The sequence below is a fragment of the Odocoileus virginianus genome, chromosome 27 (assembly GCF_023699985.2).
Source record: "Odocoileus virginianus isolate 20LAN1187 ecotype Illinois chromosome 27, Ovbor_1.2, whole genome shotgun sequence".
NCBI classification, from domain to species: Eukaryota; Metazoa; Chordata; class Mammalia; order Artiodactyla; family Cervidae; genus Odocoileus; species Odocoileus virginianus.
In genome coordinates, this window is record NC_069700.1 from 36,738,392 (window position 1) to 36,758,997 (window position 20,606).

A 20,606-nucleotide genomic window follows, 5' to 3' on the forward strand; every position below is an offset into this window, starting at 1 on the left:
GGGGAAGAGGCTGTTGTAGCGTGATTCGTGGACAGACAGGAGGTTGGTAAATGTGTGATCACACATATGAAGATACATTTCCGGCCACATCTTACCTCTCAGGAACTTTGACCACAAAGGTTTCTGGCTAGAAGATTTTGTGCATATACCTAAGTTTAGGACTTGGCCTTTTTCTCTATTAAGTCAAAATGGAAGTGACTCTCACGCCATCATACCTGTCCAGTGAAATCAGACAAGGGAGGATTTGCAGATCATTCATCACAGGTTTTCCTCTAACAGGCAATCTGTAAACATCGATTACCCACAAGTATTGTGATATTCAGAAAGGTCCATGGTGATAGAGTATTCATTTTTTGGTAACTTCCTGCCTGATTCTTCAGTTCAGTTCAGTCGCTCAGTCGTGTCTGACTCTTCGCAACTCAATGGATTACAGTGTGGACTTCCTGTCCATCACCAACTCTGGAGCTTGCTCAAACCATCGAGTCAGGGATGCTGTCCAACCGTCTCATCCTGTGTCGTCCCCTTCTCCTCCTGCCTTCACTCTTGCCCTGCATCAAGGTCTTTTCCAATGAGTGAGTTCTTTGCATCAGGTGGCTAAAGTATTATTCTTAGTACAATTTAAAATTCTTCTAGATTAAATTCCCATGATGATGTAAAGTGAACTATTGATAAATAAAAGAGATAAAACAAAACCTAAAAAAAAAAAAAGCTGACTGTTGGATTTCAAGATGGAGAAGGCATTTGTATACTTGGAAGATGAAGTAAGTCATAAAAAAAACAGCTGATGGATTTATCTACATGAAGATGAGATTTCTGATCTTTGTGAAAATAAAGACAGCTGGAAGTCAGGGAGACTTTTACAACATTGCATGTGAAGGCTGTCTTTCCTTACTCTGTTAGAAGTTATTTCACATCTGAGAAGAGATGTACCTACTCTAGAACAGTGGACAGAAAGAAAAGCAGAGAAACCCCACAGAAACCAGTAAGTGATTCACAGGAGAAAAAAATTGAAATGGGCTTTTAATGTGAAATCATTATTCACAACTAGAATCTAGATTGCTGGGAGAAAAATCAAAAACCTCAGATATGCACATGCCACCACCCTTATGGGAGAAAGTGAAGAGCTTCTTGGTGAAGTGAAAGAGGAGAGTGAAGCAGTTAGCTTAAAGCACAACATTCAGAAAACTAAGATCATGGCATCCGGTCCCATCACTTCATAGCAAATAGATGGAGAGACAGTGGAAACAGTGACAGACTTTTTTTTTTCTTGGGCTCCAAAATGCCTGCAGATGGTGACTGCAGCCATGAAAGTAAAAGACGCTCCTTGGAAGAAAAACGGTGACAGACCTAAACAGCATTTTAAAAAGTGGAGACATTATTTTGCCAACAAAGGTCCGTCTAGTCAAAGCTATGGTTTTTCCAGTAGTCATGTATGGATGTGAGAATTGGACCATAAAGAAGGCTAAGTACGAAAGACTTGATGCTTTTGAACTGTGGTGTTGGAGAAGACTCTTGAGAGTCCCTTGGACTGCAAGGAGATCAAAGCAGTCCATCCTAAAGGAGATCAGTCCTGGACATTCATTGGGAGGACTAATGTAGAAGCTAAAGCTCCAGTGCTTTGGCCACCTGATATGAAGAACTGACTCATTAGAAAAGACCCTGATGCTGTGAAAGATTGAAAGCAGGAAGAGAAGGGAAAGACAGAGGATGAGATGGTGGGATGGCATCACCAACTCGATGGACATGAGTTTGAGCAAGCTCCAGGAGTTGGTGATGGAAGCCTGGCGTGGTGTAGTCCGTGGGGTCACAAAGAATTGGACATCACTGAGCAACTGAGCAACAGCAACAGTTATTCACATCATGTTAATCAAAGCATTTATACCTGTCAAATGTTTGAGATTTAAAAAATAGAATAATATACCTAATATTGATGAGAGTACAGGAACTACCTGTTATCATGGAAGTATAAATTATTATGGTGTCTCTGGAAGGGAATTTGGCAGCGTTATTAAAAACTTAAAAAATGTGCATACACTTTGATTCTGTAGTTGCACTTGTAGGAATTTATCCTAAGACAGCAATCAGGAATGCACACTGAGAGGCATGCACAAGATTTCTTTCTCCCATTATACACAGAAGTGTCTAACACGTTCCAAGCAGCGTGCTGAGCATGTCCAGGGGCAGCTGACATGTGCCAGGTGCCCTCAGGCTAAGTCTGGTTTGATTTTCACAACAGTTCTATTAGGTAGAGGAAATAATCATCTACATCCAACAGATTTCTAAGCTGAGACTCAGGTTAAGTAATTTTCCCAGGGTCACACAGCAGAGAAATGGCAGAACTAATAAGCAGTGTCTCAAAGGGTGATATGCTAAGTAATCTGTGATCCATCTGTAGAAGGAAATAACTAAGTGGTCAGTAAAATTGGTAGAATCATAATGATGTGGGAAAGCATTCTGGTATGCAGACAAAGGTGCATAAAGATCACAGCTGGTCCTAATTCTGTTGAAGTACATGCTTATAACCACAGATGCCTGGCGTTGGCACCTCCGAATGTTAAGGTTGATTATCCCTCCGTGGCAGGATTTGGTTTGAGTTGTTTTCTCATCACGCCGTCGTGTGTGTGTGTGTGTGTGTGTGTGTGTGGTTTTTATTTTTCCAGTCACCTAAGTTACTTTTTTTATAATTAGAAGAATACTGTCGCTGTCAGTGGATATTTTGATGTCAGTGGTCCAACAATTGAGGGAGTCCCAAAACCACACGTTTTCCCAAATATTTCTGGAGTGGGGAGCATTTGAATAATATGCTACAGATGATGTTGGGAAAGGTAAAAATAGCCTTTGGTTTCTAAAATTACACATCATGTTATTTCTTTTCACATGGAATTTTGACCCAATTTTGCTTATTGTACATTTTCCCTCTTGCCGGTGAAGTATGGGTTCAGTCCTGCTACAATAATATATCAAAAGGGAGATACTGAAGGAAAATGAAAGTTCCTTTCCATTCGGGGCAGGATGTGGGCAAAGGTGACCCATACAGCCTTTCTCTTTGAGCCCGGCAGTCTGTCTGATGGTCTCCTCTGAGCTGTCACCTGCAGGCAGTTAATACTCAGGGAAAGCTGATCTGACCCAAGGTTTGCTACGTGATCTGCAGGTCCCATTGCCTTGAGGTGGATCAGATCAGTGCCAAAGAGTCAAGGATGGTATTGTCTTGAATTAGGAGAACACAGTAAGTGTCCTCAGCTGCGTTCTGTAATTCTCAGAAAATCCAAGTCCAGACCCTTGTATTCTTTTCTGTGGTGCTGTTATCCTGGTGTGCTGTTATGAGGTTAGAGGGGTTTTAAAATGTCAGCCTTCTATGTAACTGGTGATTAGTTACTTAAACAGCGACTCTGCTTCCTAAGTGATAAGACATTTTACCCTGTTGACCCCTAAGAAGCAGGTAAACTCTGCCTCCTGAACCCGAAAGAGAAAGCAGAAATACATGTGAATGTTGCAAAACACAGTCCTGAACTCAGGGCAGTTGTTCACTCCTGTGCACATAAGAAATGTCACCCCAAGGCCCCATCATGGGGGCCGAAACCCGAGTGCGTTCTGTGGCATCCAGGGCCGCGGTGGGCGGCCTCGGTAAAGTTCCAGTGATGTGGCAGGGGCTCAGGTGTGGACTGCCTCCCGACTCGGGCCTGGGCCTTGACCTTCTCGGAAAAACACCAGCTCTGTTTACTTGGCAGAGGCAACAGGCCGGGTCCTCGGATAGGGGCGGTGGCTGGTGGCTCCCTTCACCCTAATGCTTACTGTTACTTTCACTGAAGGAACACGTGAGACCCCACAGGACCTAGGACGGAGCCTAAATCCCACTGCGGGTCTGTGTGACCCCAAAGACCACCCCCCGCCCCGGTGCCTGCGTCCTGCCCTGACGTCTGTGCAGAACCCCGTCTTTTGAGTCATGGTTTTAACTGTCCAGTTATCTTTTCTAGAAGCTGAAGCTTCGCACCCTCGCTTCCCAGGGGCTTACACAGAGGTGCAAGCGGTGTGCTGGTGTCTTCCTCGATCAGGCAGCCCTCGCAGGCTGGCCCAGGCGGGCTCTTTTCCCCAGAACGTGGCCGGTGGGGCTCAGAGGCCACTCTCCGCCTTGGCGACCCAGGGCGCCTGAGGCTCCCGATACACTGCCTTCCTTCCCCCGACCTCTCCAGTGGTGTGAGATCAGAGTGGGGAAGTAAGAAAAAAATACACCACAGACCATGAACACAGAGGCAGTGCACACCCTCCAAGTTTCCCATCTTTTACCCCAAAGTCCTTAAGGGCGTGAACTTGTGCAGAGGTTTCATTGCATGGACACTGTTCACGGCTCTCTCTGACTCACATTCATTAGCTAATGATTGTTGAGGAGTAGATGGTATATGCATGTGGTACACATGGGAAGTGTGGAGGTGGTGTATCCAACCGCGGACAGCCCTGCTGATACAGAGACCCAGCTGGCGCAGGGAGCGGGCGGCTTCAGCACCAGTGCAGCCCCAGGCCGCCACAGTCTCAGCTCTGTGCACCCCCAGGACCTCATCCCTCAGCAGGAGGGTCCCACATGTGACTCACCCTCCCCGGAGTGCAGGGGAGCCCTGCCTCAGAGCCAGCGGGACGCGGTGTGCCTGCCCCTCCTCGCAGACCCAGTGCGGGTCCCCATCCTCGTGGAGCGGAGCCGGGCCCCTGGGGACCCCGGGTGTTCTTCCCTGTGGGTTGATCTTTTTGGGATCACCAGATTCATCAGGGAAGATCTGGTCCTGTCACTCCTCACCTGCTCCAGGGCATCCCTGGTTTTGATCCATCTCCTTTCCCAAGGTGCCTGGGCACCTGAGGAAAACCGATCCCTTCCTCAAGGAAGGGAAGAACACCCAGCTCCGGGGAGATGCTGACGCCTCTCTTAGGACACGAAATCTACACAACATCAGACACAGTGACTCTTGCCAGAGAAGAGAGTTCTGTGGTCTCCAGTTGCTGCACATGGAGGCAGATGATAACTTCACGGCCCAGCCTTTCAGCAGTAGGTGAACAAACACAAGTGTGTGAGCATACCCTCATGAGGAATGTTGGTGGGTAGCTGGGCTTCTTTCCCTTGGGCAGATGAGCGGCCAGGCTCTCTGATTACATGTAAGCATGCAAACTAAACAGCCTGTCAGACGATCTTTCAGAGGGTTGCGTGGACTAGGAATGCAATGGGTTGGTGCTGACCAGGGCTTCTGGGACGGTGGTGTGTCCCAGAAACATTAGAGCATGTTTTCGCTAATTAGGGGTGATCGGTAAGATTCGAAAACGACAGAAGGGTGTTGCTATAAGAAATAGTGTGACGAGAAATATCAGTCCCCGCTGTCTTGTGGAGGACAGTGGGCAAACGAGTTTTTCCGGGATGGGAAATGCAGATACTGAGAATCAAGGGGACACGACATACCGGGGTGCTTCCAGGTATTCAGAGAGGAATTCAGGCCTGTTTTCTTCTGTGTTTTCTCATGCATTCATTACGGATACGTGCTGTCGTTAAATACAGTATTTCAAAATCTTTATGTTAACTCCTGAGGGAAGGTATAATAAGTTGTACATGAAAGGGATTATATAGAAGTTTCATAAATGTGTCTTCTGTTAAGGTCTAAACGGACATTTAACACAGAGATAAATAAAGGAAAGGGCAGAAGGTATATTCAGACACTGATGAAGACCCAGGTGTCTTGCTCCTCTTGTGGCGTGAGGCCCTGGAGTACTTTTCCATGTGCCGGAATCAATAGGTCCCTTCAGAAGCCCTTTCGCAGCAGCCGCTCTGAGTCAGGACAGTGCCTGCATGCAGAGTGGAGCATGGCCCCAGGCCCGCGGGGTGGCGTGTCTAGGACGGGCTGGATTTGCACCCCCTTGGCTCGGCTTTCCTGTCTGTAGAAGCCACAGCCAACTTGTTCAAGAGAGGCAGTGAATTCTTTCGTGAAGACCAGACTCATACTGAGCTCAGTTATCTTAGAGCTGGTTACTTTAAAAAAAGGGAGTCAGATTTGGTGTGGGTGCAGATATTGACATATGCTTTTAGCAGCAGGTTATGTTGTTTAGTTGCTAGGTCGTGTCTGACTGTTTGTGACCCCATGGACTGCAGCATGCCAGTCTTCCCTGTCCTTCACTATCTCCCAGAGTTTGCTCAGTGGGTCATAGCTGACATAATTTACTTTTTGCTAAAAAATGGTTGATTTTGCATTTGTCAAAGGCAAATCAATTTATCAAATTAAGTTGTGAATGACCAAAGGCTATTCAAAGATGTGTGATAGAAATCAATGTATCGTCTCTCAGATGTCTCTCTTTTTTCTTTTTTAAAAATAAACTGGAACACTGAAGTTAATAGAGTGGGCAGGTCTTGAAAACTGTGTGTGTGTGTGTGTGTGTGTGGGTATCATCTTTGGCTTAACTTTTAATACCTAGGATTCTTTTTTTTTTTTAACTTTTTATTGAAGTATAGTTGATTTACAATGTGTTAGTTTTTGGTGTACAACATGGTTATACATACATATGTATATATATTTATGCTTTTTCATATTCTTTTCTAACCTAGAATTCTTAAACTTCCATATTACCAAATTATATATGTGTCTGGACTGTGTCATCTGGTTAACATATTTGAAAGATAAAATGACTTTCCATTCAGAATGCAGTTTTTGAACTGTATTGTTTATTTTCTTGGCTTCATTGAGAACATGAATGTTTAATGTTTGCAGAGATTTTTATCAGGTTACTCAATGTTTTGTATGATTTGAATTGATCATAGTTTGTCATCAGGGAGACTTAATAGTTGCGTGATAGAATTTTGTGCATCTTTTTCATGCCATATGATGAAAAGGACCCTCCAGCCCCACCCCCATATCCCAGAACAGCCTGGAAAACAGTCGTGTTTCATTTCCTGTCGTAGATTGGCGGTTGCTGCAGCCTTACTGTGTTCTGTGTGCGTGACAACAGGCTGACTCGGATCCCCGCGGAGGTGTCCCGGGCGGCCGAGCTGCACGTCCTGGACGTGGCAGGGAACAGGTAAGCCTGAGACAAGCAGACGGTCCTCCAGCCCAGCCTCTGCCGTCTCGCCTTCGCTCCACCTGGTAGAGCGTGTTCTGATGGATCAGACACGTGAGCCAGGCCTGGAAGCTCTCATCCTGGGAGCTGGAGTGATGGAGCCCATGGCGGGGACAAGGTCAGGGCTGCCGGCGCCTGGGATCCTTTCAGGGTACCGTGGGTGCAGCTGGAAACGTGGGTTTTGGTTGGCAGTACGCTAATGGAAGCGGGGGGAGACCTAGGTCTTGGCTTTTATAACTGGCTTCCATGAATCACCCTGGGCCTCGGTTTCCTCATCTGAAAAATGAGCTCCAATGAGTCTGAGCTAGAGTGTAGCTTGGAGCCTTGCTCTGCTCTGCCCGTGACTCTGAACCCCCTGACTTTGTGAACAATATTGTACTCGGGGATACTTTGCTGGCGAGGCCATCCATAGCTGATGTCAGAATTACCAAGTGCTTCATAGTCTACAAAACCTAGAGAGCAGCCAGTCTGTGTTGGGTTCTGGGTCAGAGGCCTGCCGGCATGCTCACCAGCCTGTAACTTGCAGTAGTTTCAACCACTCTGAGCTGATTTCATCACTGCAGACAGCACTGCACTTTCCTACCCAGGCTCTTCTTTCCACCTCCGACCCTTTCTCTGTCTTTGTACCTTTATCTTTTCTCCGTCATGCCCCTCTCCGGGAAGACTTCTCTTCTCCGGGTCTGCGTTTCTGGATTATCCCAGTGATCACTGCCTGTTGACCTATGTGCGGTCCTGCAAAAGCGAAAGTTACCTAAAGTGCATGCGATGGTTTGTGTGTCATTGTGATTTGTCCCTTCAGGAGATGCCTGGCCAATATTTGTTAACTGAATGAAAACATTAGAAATGTTAGTTTTGCAGAATAGCTGGCAGGCCACTGCAAAGTGCCTGATGTCACAGGCTTCATTGCCAAGAAGAGGAATTTAAAAAATGCTTTCGAGTGTTAGACGGAAAAGTGTTGAGCTGGGGGGAGGATGATCAGTGTTCCTAAGGGGTAAATGCTGGTGACTTGAGGAGTGTCTGGGGCACTGTGTCCTCAGAGATTCGCTGCTCACGGGTCAGGCGCGGGCCACAATTTATCACTCCTGCTAATCGTGGGCAGCAGAGCTAAACGAATAGCAGGACACGGGGGAGTCTGGTGATGAGTTATGGCCTCAGGAACTGCTCACCGTTTTTAAGTTGATGCTTTCAGGACATCATGATCGATGCTTAAGCCACTCACTGGTGACTGGAATCTCGGGATTAGCTAGAGCTGGATGTTGACTTTCCGCCTGGACTGAGCTCCCAGGAGAAGGTCCCCCTTCCCTCCCTCCTGTGTTCATCCTGCAGCAGGAGAACTCACTACTCTGGAGAGCATGCGTTTGCATCGCTAATTCTAAAGCAGAAAGATGACTCTGGCATCTGAAAACTGCTTTTCACACGAGGGGAGTCCCCATTCTCCAGTTCTCAGAAGAAGGGAAAGTTCTGTTTTTATCACGCCTGGGCCAGGGTGAAGAAAACCCAGTTGAAAAGCTGAGTGCCACAGCTGTCATCTGAGCGGGTTAAGTGTGCATTTGGGCCATGGTATATACAGATTCATAACCAGATTTCAAGCTTATTAAACATATTTAATGACTACTTATTTAAAGTATCGGTATAGAAGCTCATAAAAAAGAGGCTGCCATGTCAGCTTTTCAGCTTGCAGAGATGTCACACCATGGGAAGTCCTACCAAACACCACAGGAGTTTCTGCCTCTCCTCCCAAGCATATAAAAGTAGCAAATGGCACAGGGACCCTGCACGTTCGTTCCTAGAAACCTTCTTTGACACGCTTGATAGGAAAAATTATAGCAAGGATAATGCTAAAATGCCACTTGGAAACAAAAGCACGAAGTCTCCTGGTCCAGTAACAGAGGAGGTGCCTTGTATCAGTCATGTGGGCCCAGGACACAGAGGTCCCTGACTCTCAGCTTTTTCCCCATGAGACTGTCCACCAAGTTCACAAAATCGGGTATTTGAGCATTTTCCTCAAAGCATTACTAATGCCAAATACTGCAAACCAGGGCTGTCAATGGGAAAATAGTTCGTACCTTTGAATTTCATAATCCAAAAAATTAAATTAAAAAGACTAAATAAGATATCACCACATACCTACTACAATGGCTTTTGTCAAAAAGACGAGATGACATGTGTTGGCAGAGAAAAGAGCACCCTTGTGCACTATGGGCAAATGCACGTTGGTGCAGCCACTATGGAAAACAGCATGGAGTTTTTCCTCAATAAGTTTTTATAAACAGAACTGCTGTATGACCCAGCAATTCCACTTCTGGACATATGCCCAAAGGAAAAGAAAACAGGATATCAAAGAGGTATCTACTCCCCCATGTTCACTGCAGCTTTATTCACGGTAGCCAAGATGTGAAAACAGCGTCCGCAGTGCCAGATGGATGGATGAAGGAGATGTGGTGTGTGCCTGTGTGTTTATATTTCATATATAGGAAGTGGAATATTACTCAGCTGCGAGAAGGTCAGAAATCCTTCCGTTTGCAACATGTGCATAGTTGCTCAGTAGTGTCCGGCTCTTGGAGATCTCATGGATTGGCACCTACCTGGCTCCTCTGTCCATGGAGTTTTCCAGGCAAGAATACTGGAGTGGGTTGCAATTTCCTTCTCCAGTTTACAACATGGATAGGCCTTGAAGGCATTTTGCTAAGAGAGATAGGTTAGAGAAAGGGAGATACTGTGAGAGCTCCCTGATTTGTGGAATCTAAACAAGCTGGAACAGAGTAGAGTGGTGGTTGCTAAGGGCCAGCGGGTGGGGGAAATGAGATGCCGGAGGGCGTACATTTCCAGTTAGCAGGGGAAGCCTCTGTGAGAGTCTAACATACAGCAGGTGATTGCAGTGAGTAACACCGTACGCTATCCTTCAGAGGTGCCGAGAGAGTCCATCTTAAATGTCTCCAACACATGCACACATTGGTAATTACAGGAGGAGATGGAGACCCTAAGCCTACTAGGCAATCATTTCCCAATGTCGTTGTCCTCTGTATCCTTGGGGAGATTGGTTTCAGGGCCCTGCTCTGACCAGGGTACCAACAGGGGCAGATGCCTGCAAGTGCCCAGCCCCTTAGGTTAGATGCCGCAGTACAGTGGACCCCATATCTGTGAGTCCTGCATCCTCAGACACGGAGAACTGACTGTATATGTAAGTGCATCAGATCATCACACTGTCCACCTCAGGTTTACAAAGTGTTACCTGTCAATAAAGCTGGAAAAAATATAAAAAGACAAAATGCAAGCCAACAGTGTAGCCAGACCATGGAACCCTGAGCCGCTAGAGGATGAACTGCGTCTCCGCCCTGTGACCCACGATGCCCAGGGCTGAGTGCGTGTGCCCGGTGCCTGGTGCCCTCGTTCTTGTTTTTAGAACGTCTTACCTGCGGAGAACTCCAGAGAATGGAGTGGTTCCCCGGAAGGGCGACTGCAAACCCGAGGTTACGGAGGCTTTCTCTTTAGATACTTTGGCACTGTTGACAGTTTTTTCACTGATTGTGTTCTCTGTCTCTATGTGTCTTTAAACACTTTTGAAAACTTTGCTTAAAACTAACAATTCTAGTAGGAAGAAACAAACAGATGAAACAGTCAATTGTAAGTACCATTCAGCCGTCGGTTAAGTTAGTATTACATTCATCAGTCAACCACGTTTGGTTGTTAAATAAATGGGATAAAGCAACTGCTGTCCTAATCTGCTCATAGCTTCCTCATAGCTACCAGGGGCTTCCCGCACAGCTCAGTTGGTAAAGAATCTGCCTGCAACGCAGGAGACCCTGGTTCAATTCCTGGCTTGGGAAGATCCACTGGAGAAGGGACAGGCTACCGACTCCACTATTCTTGGGCTTCCCTTGGGCTCAGCTGGTAAAGAATCCGCCTGCAATGCGAAAGACCTGGGTTTGATCCCTAGGTTGGGAAGATCCCCTGGAGAAGGGAAAGGCTACCCACTCCAGTATTCTGGCCTGGAGAATTCCATAGACTGTATAGTCCATGGGGTCGCAAAGAGTCGGACACGACTGAGTGACTTTAAGAAGAAAAAAGTCCTAATCAGAGGTGGGGAAGGTCACTTCAGGCTGGACTTGTCACTGAGGTCCGTAAAAAGGAAAAGCTCATGATACGGTTGTTCATTTGTTCTAGTCCTTGTACTGTTGCTGTAAATATTAGCTGTAGGCTTTCTGTTTCTTTTATTTATTTAGGGGATGTGGTCCTAAATGGAACATGGTGATGTGGACAAATGGGGCTGTGGCTTCTTATGTTGATCTTGTAGTCAGCGGAAGGTACCAGAATAAACCAAAAATATATTAACTCTGCTGGAAAGTGGGAATATGTACATATATATATATTTTTTTAAATAGAAAACATATGTCTATACTAATATTTAATATATACATAGATTTTGCATATTTAAGCTCTGCTTCTGGCCTGTGTCTGGTCTGTTCACCCCAGAGAAGCAGGGCAGTGTGTGTCTTTCCCCTCAGGCTGCAGGGCGTCAGCGCGGGGCCACCCAGCCCGCAGTCTGTTTGCAGACTGGGCAGGGAGCGGAGGCTTTTTTTCCCCTTTTGCACTGGGAACACCTCGTCCACAAGACACGTGTGAACGAGCTCGTGTGTGTGGTGTGTGCTTGGCTGGTAGCCCCCGTGTCCAAGCTGGTACATTGATGCTTTGCAGGAAAACCTGTGTTTTAGACCACGTATCCGTCTTCCCTGGCTTGGTGGCATGTGACTTTCAGACCTGTAGCTGTGGAGTCTAGTAATTTACTTTAGCTCTTACGATACGATTTGTCATCCTTAGCAGCTGTTACTGATGCTCCGCGTTGCCTTTTATTTATACCTTTGCTTTTGCTTTTAGCTGGGAAGCCAGTTATTAGCCTGAGAAGGCACAGTGACCATGGCTTCAGGATCTGTGTGTCATGCCAGCTTTCGAGCCTCGATTTACTCTTTTCTTTATGCTCTTAAAAGCAGAGATGCTGACTATAGATTTCTTGCCCAAGACCTTGAAACATTCCAGAGGATATTAGCTTAACTCAAAAAAGAAATAGGGACAGAAGAAATTATCCTTGGGTTCTGTGGCATGAAAGAGGGTTTGATGTCCTTTAAGCGCCTGTAGTGAATTAGGTATTCTTTTTAAAAATCCCCATCATAGCGTCCGGCAGATATTTGCCTTGCGTCTTCAAGTTCCTTGCGTTTAGCATACGTGTGACGGCATTTGGTCAGATGAGAGATTGTTTGAAGCTTATACAAATAAGCACAGAGATTTCACTTCCAAACTACCTCAAGGAACCACTGCCTCAGAAAAAGGGGAGCTGGGGCTGTAAGCAGCTGTGCCCCCCAATTCCCCACCCTGGCCATCCTGATGGTGTATGTGCGTCCCTGCACTGGGTGGATTCTGGGATTTAAAAACATGGATCTCCCACCCAGTTTGACTGTCGTTAGTAAACTGCTGGCTGGGACACCACGTGGAGTCTGTCTGGGTCCTTTAATGTAGGTAGGTTTCACTGCATTGACTCGAGAACCTCACTCCGCTGTGGGCATGGTTCCCTACGTTTACCCAGCACCACACCCCTTGCGTGTGTGCTGGGTGGATCAGCCTTTCCTGGATGATTAGGAAAAGAAAATATTTTCTCACCTCCGTAAATAGGACAAGGGAAGGCGTTTGCGAAAATGTATTCATTCTTCTTATGGAAAGTTTGTTAGTACTCTCACTGCTTTCTTTGGTCGTTTTTAACTTCATCCGCTAAAATAACTTAGCTGGTCTCTGCTTACCTTTTACTTGGATTCGTCTTATACTATTGGAGTCCAACTGCTCTTACTAGAGTTCTAGTTTATTTCCCATAAGTCTGTCAATTCAAAATATATCTGATAAGGGAGTATTAATCTGTTGGTGAGACGTTAGGGGGCTCTTGTATGTATGTTAAGTGGAGATGGAGGTACCATTTCATAGAAGAAAGAACCCCAGGATACACAGTGTCAGGTAATGTCTTTCAGAACTAATGGGCCAGAAATTTCTTCGGAGAAAATGTGTGTCACATTGTAGATAACAGACTGTGATCAGTCTGTTTTTTATCTAACTTATTTTTAATTTAACTTATAAAATCACTTCTATGGTAGAACCATCATTTAATCCATGGAGCCATCCTTAAGAGTAAAAATACTTGATCAGGTATAACCTTCAGTTCTTTAAACCTTAAATCCGTGGCATCTGCAGAGGTTCAGGTGTTTTCAGCGTGGATCAGTGATGTGTGTGAAGCATTGACTTTTACCACAGCCCTGCACTTGGCATCCTTCCGTGTGGGGCCGATGGCTCCTTGTTGCGGGACTGTGTATTGTAGGGTGTTTGGGAGCATCCAAGCTGCACCCCTCGATATGGCAGCAGCATTCCCAGGGGCTTTCCTGGCAACCCAGTGGTTAGAACTCTGTGCTTCCAGGGCCAGGGGCCAGGTTCAGTCCCTGGTTAGGGAACTGAGTGCCTGCAAACCACATGGCGAGGCCAAAAAAAAAAAAAAAAACCCTCCCCCAAAATGTCTCTAGCCATTGCCAGGTGTCCCCTGGGGGCAAGATCACCACTGGCTGAGATATTCTGTGCAAGTGGCCTTTGCTAGCTATCAAGTACTTTTGATTTCTGCTAACAGTCTCCACTACATAGATTTCACTGGTCAAGTGTTTGTACAGACATAAATATAAAACTAATCTTGAGGAGTTGCATTACAGTTTTTAAAGTGTATCCCCTTTGAAACTGAAGCCATCTGAGGTGGAAATTAATGATCACGTAGGTGTCTGAGAAGTGGGAGCTTTCAGAAACTTTAAAGTCTGAAATGGAACACCTAAAATCATCTCCCCGGAGAGAGCAAGTGGAGGCCATGAAAAAACGCTTGTAATCTTTAACTGTGGTTTAAGCTCTTCAGCACCCCAGCCTCCCTCACATCCCGACTTACAGGTGCTCCTGGGCCCAGGTAACTGCACAGCTTCATTGCAGCCCTGCCGAGCGTGACTCAGGAAGAGCTCAGCTTCTGGGTCCTTCCATAAGTGCACTGGCTTCCCAAACCCACCTGGAGGCTGGCTTCCCTGGTGGCTCAGCTGGTAGAGAATCCGCCTGCAATGCAGGAGACCCTGGATTCTATCCTGGGGTTGGGAAGATACCCTGGAGACGGGAAAGGCCACCCACTCCAGTCTTCTGGCCTGGAGAATCCCATGAACTGTATAGTCCATGGGGTCGCAAAGAGTCAGACACAACTGAATGACTTTCACTTTCCTAGCCTAAGAGTAAACAGTGTGTGTTGTAACTTCCTAATTTTTTTGGCGTGTGGCCTCGAGGTGCCAGAGAGAGGTGATGGCAGGGAAAGGCAACACAGTCACCCCCCGAAGCATTTCCTGGCAAAGGGGACCCAGCATGTCTCAGTATAAACAGCACCGTTTCACATCCCGCACCCAGTCTCAGGAAGCAGTTGTTGAACTTTTGTCTTTTGTGGACAAGGTTTGATTTCATTACAGATGGTAAGCACCCACCCTCTCCCTGTGTTTTCATTAAGGCTGTCGCACCTGCCTTTATCGCTGACTGCCTTGAACTTGAAGGCTCTCTGGTTATCGGACAACCAGGCCCAGCCCCTGCTCACGTTCCAGACGGACACCGACCACACCACCGGGGAGAAGATCCTCACCTGTGTCTTACTTCCTCAGCTGCCTTCTGAACCTACCTGCCAAGGTGAATTGAAGGGCTGGTTCGCTTGGCCCCGAGAGTTAGCAGCGGCTCCCGCCCATCCGTAAGGCCGCTTCCCGACCACGGGGCTTTGCAGAACACATGCTCACACCTGTGTATCACGCCTGGCATTCTTTAAATAGCCTTCTGGTTTTGAATTCTAGCTAAGGCTGAAAATGCACATATGTCCTCCTAAAAGAGATAAAAGTCCCTTCAAATTCATGCAGACAGTTTGGAGGATTAGCATTGATGGTCTCCAGCAAAGCATTTTTAAGCCAGGGAGTTGTTTTGAGTAACTGTACCTTTGTTTTGTAAATCATATGTGCTTTTAAAAAAGCGTTCACAGTCACGTGGCGTGGCTGTCTCAAAGCCTTTGCTGAGAGCTGGTTTTGATAGAAGAAGTCTAGAAGGCTCTAGGCAAACGGAGGCACCTCACTGACCCCAGACTGGTTAGAGGGATGTGAAGACCCCAAGAGGACAGTGCAGGGTGAGTGGCCAAGAAAAGGACCAGATCCTACATGTGTGGCCACCTCACTGTCAAGAGGAAGTTTTTGAAGTGAGCGTGTCAGAAAGAACCTTGAAAAAGAGGTCTGTGAGTCATGATGATATTCTGGAATGAAATGGTAAACACTGATTTAGCAGCTGTGACCTCAGATAGAATTAGGCATCCTTGGAAAGACAGGGCCACCTCGCCGCGGCAGCCCTGCTGACCTGGTCTTTGTCCGGCAGAGAACCTGCCCCGCTGCGGCGCCCTGGAGAGCCTGGTGCACGACGTGTCAGAAGAAGCCTGGAACGAGCGGGCGGTGAACCGGGTCAGCGCCATCCGGTTTCTGGACGACGAGAAGGACGACGATGACCACGAAACGGTACAGGGTTCGGGCTGCTGGGCGTTCGCGGAGGCTCAGAGTGGCGCCTGGCAAAGAGCCCTCTTACTTTCAAATAGCCTTTCCTCCTTTCTGCCTTAAGTATTTAAGCATTTTTTTTAGAAGGCAAAAGCTAGATACTTCTAAGGTCCTGGTTCACCAAATGCACGTAAAGCAAGTGGGACTTTTAGATTTGTTTGTTTGTTTGAACAGGGTGTGGGTGCTTCTTTTTCTTTCTTTGTGACGGTTTCCCTTCATGCCCCCTCTGCTTTCTTAAAAAGCAGTTGGGAAGTGTTTCTTTTCCGTCGTTCGTTCTCAGCGATCCACCATGTGCAGCTCTGCTGTGCGGACTCATCTGCGTTGAGCTGTGCAGCTGAGCTTGAGGAGAGCGTGGGACCTTCGTAGGATTCCCTTACCGGCTTTTGCACAGAATCAGGCGTAGGTTTGAAAGGACCACTCAGCCCGACTTGCCTCCATCCTCGACATGTGTCTCTGCCATTCGGCTGAGTCAGAGACAACTTGTGAGCCTTCCTGCAAGTTGACTTTGGCCTCTGAGCTTCCTGACGCTAATTGAGATTTTCATAAGCAGAGCTCAGAGGGAATACTTGCTGCCCCCAAGACAAAGGGAGGTTTTCAGATTACTGCCAGGCAGTAGTTTGTTATTCCAGCTGTCCGCAGGTGGACTTTTATTGACTTACAGTAGTAGAGGGCAGAGTAGGAATTAAGCATGACAAAATGACTCCAGCCAGAAGGGCTCTTTACTTTTACGTCACGGCTTCTTAGAGCAGGACTGTTTGGCCAGCCACTCGCTGTCTGAGTTCTGGCCTGCCGTTGTTAACCTTCGATGGCCCTTCCTCAGACTCACTGAAGAGAGGTAGGTGCTGTTTGAGGAGCAGAGGAGCACATAGCATCTTTAATAATGTAATTTTTAAAGCATTGTCCATACCCTGTTACTTCACTTCCAGCCCCGTGGTCTTTTAGGAAAAAATGTGAATTTTCTTCTGCAGGTCATATAAATATTAATATAAAACAGGTGAATTAGAAAAGAAATCCTTTCTCACCTCCTTTTTCCTTCACCTCCTGTGCCTCATGGGTTGAAGAAGGCCTTCAGATAACAGTAGAACATTCTAGTGATTTTAATTTTAGAATTTTTGACCCCTTTTTCTTTTTCCTTCCTCCACCCCCCATTATATCTTGTAAGTCTTTTATTATTCTTCTTACTGTTCGTGAAACCTTGTTTTTGTCTTAACACATCTCATATTTTCCTAAGTATTCTTTTATCCTGAAAGGAACCCTTCCATCTTGGCGAGATAAGTTGTAGACAGCATTTTCATCCTTCCTTCCGCTTGAAGCAGTTGATAAATGCTTGTAGCTCCAAGGCAAGCTTTCCACCCGCTCTGCCTGTGACCTCTGGGCAGGGGGACCTGGTTTGGAAAGCTTTTGCGGGAGTGATGGAGTGAAGCCCAGACGCTCACCCCACTGTTTGCCTTTCAGAGAACACTCCTGAGACGAGCCACGCCCCACCCAGGGGAGCTCAAGAGCATGAAGAAGACGGTGGAGAATTTACGGAACGACAGGAACGCTGCTAAAGGACTGGACTCCAACAAAAACGAGGTCAACCACGCCCTCGACCGCGTGAGCACGTCGGTGTAGCTGGCGCGTCCGTCTTACCTCCCGAGTCGTCCTGCTGCGGAGCCGGCCTGCCCCCTGGAGCCCCCCAGGCCCTGTCTCCTTCGACCCCGCGTCAGTTCCCCCCCATGGGATGCTGCGCCCCGGGAAGTGCCTTACTCTCATCCGACAGCCAGTCTGCACCCACCCGTGGTCTCCAGCTTGATTTTTTTTTTTCCTCCTAAATTTCAGTTGTTTGTAACAAGTAGAATACACTACTGACAACACCTGACCTTTGTTTTTGTCTTGTGTTGGGGTCAGGGAGAGCAGGAAGGGGAATTCTGGTCCCCTCCCTCCCATCAAGTGCTGGGACCTTGCAAACCCACATTCTCTTGGACCTACTGATGAGAGAGTTTTATGTATGGAAAAAAAAATTGGTAATTTTTTAAACCCTTTTTGGCAGCTCAGATGGTGTACATTTAAAACATTTTTGTATAGGTATTTGGTAACAAAAAATATGTATTTCCTTTTGTTATTTTATCTTGGAAACGGTACACATTTTAGTATTTGTGCAGGAAAAAAAATACAGCCCTAAAGTATTTGTTTTTATTTGTACCATCCACTTGTGCCTTATTGTTGCCTGAGTCCTGTCAAATCAGTTGTCACAGTGACATCTTTGAGCAGAGATGAGGCTGGAAAGGTGATATTTGAAAGCAGTGTTGGATTTTCATCAGTAATCAGGAGGATTTATTTTTAACCAAAAAGAAGAGTTACCACCAATTTGCAAATTTTATCAGTTGATTTTTTTTTTTAAGATGAACCAAAGGATTAGACTGCTAATATTTCATATCTTTTCCACTTTGACATTTTCATGAATGGGTCTCTTAGGATGAATGTCCTGTCTGATTGTACCTACTCAGAAGGTATGTGCCATTTGTAAAATAAAACAGCAGAAAAGCACAAAAAACAAACCGGTTTAGAAACTCAGAGGGGAAATAAATTACGTACTGCAAAGAGAAAGTATGATTTTTTTTTTATTAAAGAAAGCTTTAAAAATTTTATACTGAGATATAAAACCACAATAAAGCAGAATAACCTACGACCCTGTTAGAAATATTGCTATCTTTATAAGTGCAATTTATTTTGTAAATAGAGTTTGGATCAAAGTGTAACAAAATATTGCTTCGAGTTTTAATTTTAAGTCTGCTAATTTAAGAGGTACGGGGTATGTTTTGGTGTGTTTCTGTTGATTCCTTTTTAATTTTATTTTGTATGATGTGATAAAAGAGGAATGAAAAATGCCCATCCCTGTCTGGTGTTTAGGAAAATCATGCTGTTGGTGTTGCCTTTTTATTCTTTCCATGAAATAAAGTCAGCCTGGACATTAGCAATACAGCTTTTTAAAGTTGATTATCTCCTCGTATGTTCAGATGACAACAGGCAGCCAAGTTCTTTAAGAATGTGCTCCCTCTCCTTGGACTCCTGAAGCGCTGGTCAGCTTTGTGTGAGCCTCCTGTGGGGCTAGACTCCCCATCTCCCCCACCCAGGGGAGCAGAACCCAGCACCCTCCTCCAGTCTGCCTCCCCACCTTGGGTTGGGGCCGTTTGGCCAATCTAGAAACCTGCTTTCAACCAACCAGATACGATGCCTTCTTTTACTACCAGGCATTTACTTACTGAGTTCATTTTGCCTTTTTGGTTGTTTGTATGTGTGTATCGATTTGTAAGACTGCTGAATTGAAAGCTCATGGCACATAGTGGTTTTCAGCTGGTCAGTTTTTATTTCATTCCCTCATCGGTGGGCACCCTTCTGTTCTTTCCATTTTAAGGTTCTGGCGTACTCTATTTTGTAAAGATGATGCCACAGATCCTGGACTGACAGAGCCGCAGACTGGCTTTATTTAAGGAGAGTTACCTTGATCCTGAAGAGCAGAAAAGACTTCCTGGTATTTTGGTTTATCTTCATATGAAGCCCAAACTTGACTACTCAGCTCACCATGGCTTTGGTGGAATAGAGACAGGAATAGTATGTGTGTTTGAATTTTTATAGAAAATTCTGCATGCCTAATTGTTTCCTTTGGTCGGTCTCCTCTACTTCACATTCTGCTGGTTTTTTTTTTTTTTTTTTTTTTTCTGGTTTCATTGTGTTTTTTGTTTTCAGAAGGAAAAGTCACTTGCATCTTACTCACTTATTCTGGGTGACACTGCTGCTCTTAACCCTCTGGATGCTGGGACAGACATAGCCTTCATGACGGAAACAGCACCAGCCAGTCAGACCCAACCCAAGAACATGCCAGCCTCTTCCAAGGAAAAGAAAGTAAATAATTAGGTATGTAGAATCTCCTTGAGAAATTTAAATGCGCACACTGTTCTGTCCACCTCTGTTCCCCCAAAGCCATGGTGAACTTAAGAGTAAACAATGAGCTTTATATGAAAACAAAATCCACCGTGGAAGTTCTCTCTGTTCTTCAGGGTCAAGATTTCACCTAAAATAAAGTCGGTCTGCTCCTCATTCAGACCATGAGTCTAAGTATCATCTTTATAAAAACAAAACCGAGAATGCCAGAATCTTAAAATGGGAAAGGAAGCAAGATTTCTTATCATTATAAGACTCCCTGGGGGCTCAGTGGTAAAAAATCTGCCTACAGTTCAGGAGACTTCGGGTTCAATCTTATCATTTTAAGGGAAACTTGACTACGTGAAAAGATGCCTTGTGAGGCCAATGGCAGAAGTTCCTGACCTCTCTCTGAGGAATCCTGCTCCCCAGCCCTATCAGCCCTTCCCCTGTCTGGCTTTTCCTCTAGGAAAGGGAGGAGCACCCTGTGTGGCCTGACTGTTTGTCTTGGGGGAGTGGCAGGTAAAAGCAGGAAAGACTCGTATGACCTGTTCATCCACTTGTTTGCAGCCCCCAGTTCCTCTTCTTTAGCAAGGAAATTGTGCCTAAGTGGGTAAAATTTTCAAAATGTAGAGGGAATGAAATCATGAAATCATTGATGATGAAGAGGAAAAAAGGAAAACCATTGGTTGCTCAGCCGTGTCCGACTCTTCTCAACCCCATGGACTGTAGCCCCTGTCCCTGGAATTCTCCAGGCAAGGATACTGAAGTGGGTAGCCATTCTCTTCTCCAGGATGATGAAGAGGGGCATTTAAGAAATCTAGAAAAGGTTGCCTGGATCTTCTGTTTTTTTTTCTGGGACGTTTGGAGGAATGGGCCCGACCAACCCGATCTTTCTACCTAGAAACTTCCCAGTGAGGTTTCACAGGGTAAGAAACCCAGGGGAGTCGCGCCCAGCAGCTGCCGTCGACGGGAGGGTGGAGGCTGGGAAAGTTCCTTCTC

The 20,606-nt window shown here is 46.1% G+C and overlaps 1 protein-coding gene across 2 annotated transcripts in view; it reads left to right on the forward strand.

Moving 5' to 3' along the window:
- The window catches only part of LRRC1 (leucine rich repeat containing 1), a 129,351-nt gene extending 110,690 nt beyond the window's left edge, over positions 1–18,661 (forward strand). For both annotated transcript variants that reach the window (XM_070456673.1, XM_070456674.1), the window contains 4 exons: positions 6,926–7,041; positions 14,633–14,805; positions 15,529–15,665; positions 17,157–18,661. In XM_070456673.1, the coding sequence (XP_070312774.1) occupies positions 6,926–7,041; positions 14,633–14,805; positions 15,529–15,665; positions 17,157–17,315 (585 nt within the window). In that variant the 3' untranslated portion in view covers positions 17,316–18,661. The remainder of the gene's footprint in view (positions 1–6,925; positions 7,042–14,632; positions 14,806–15,528; positions 15,666–17,156) is intronic.
- Positions 18,662–20,606: the final 1,945 nt, after the last annotated feature.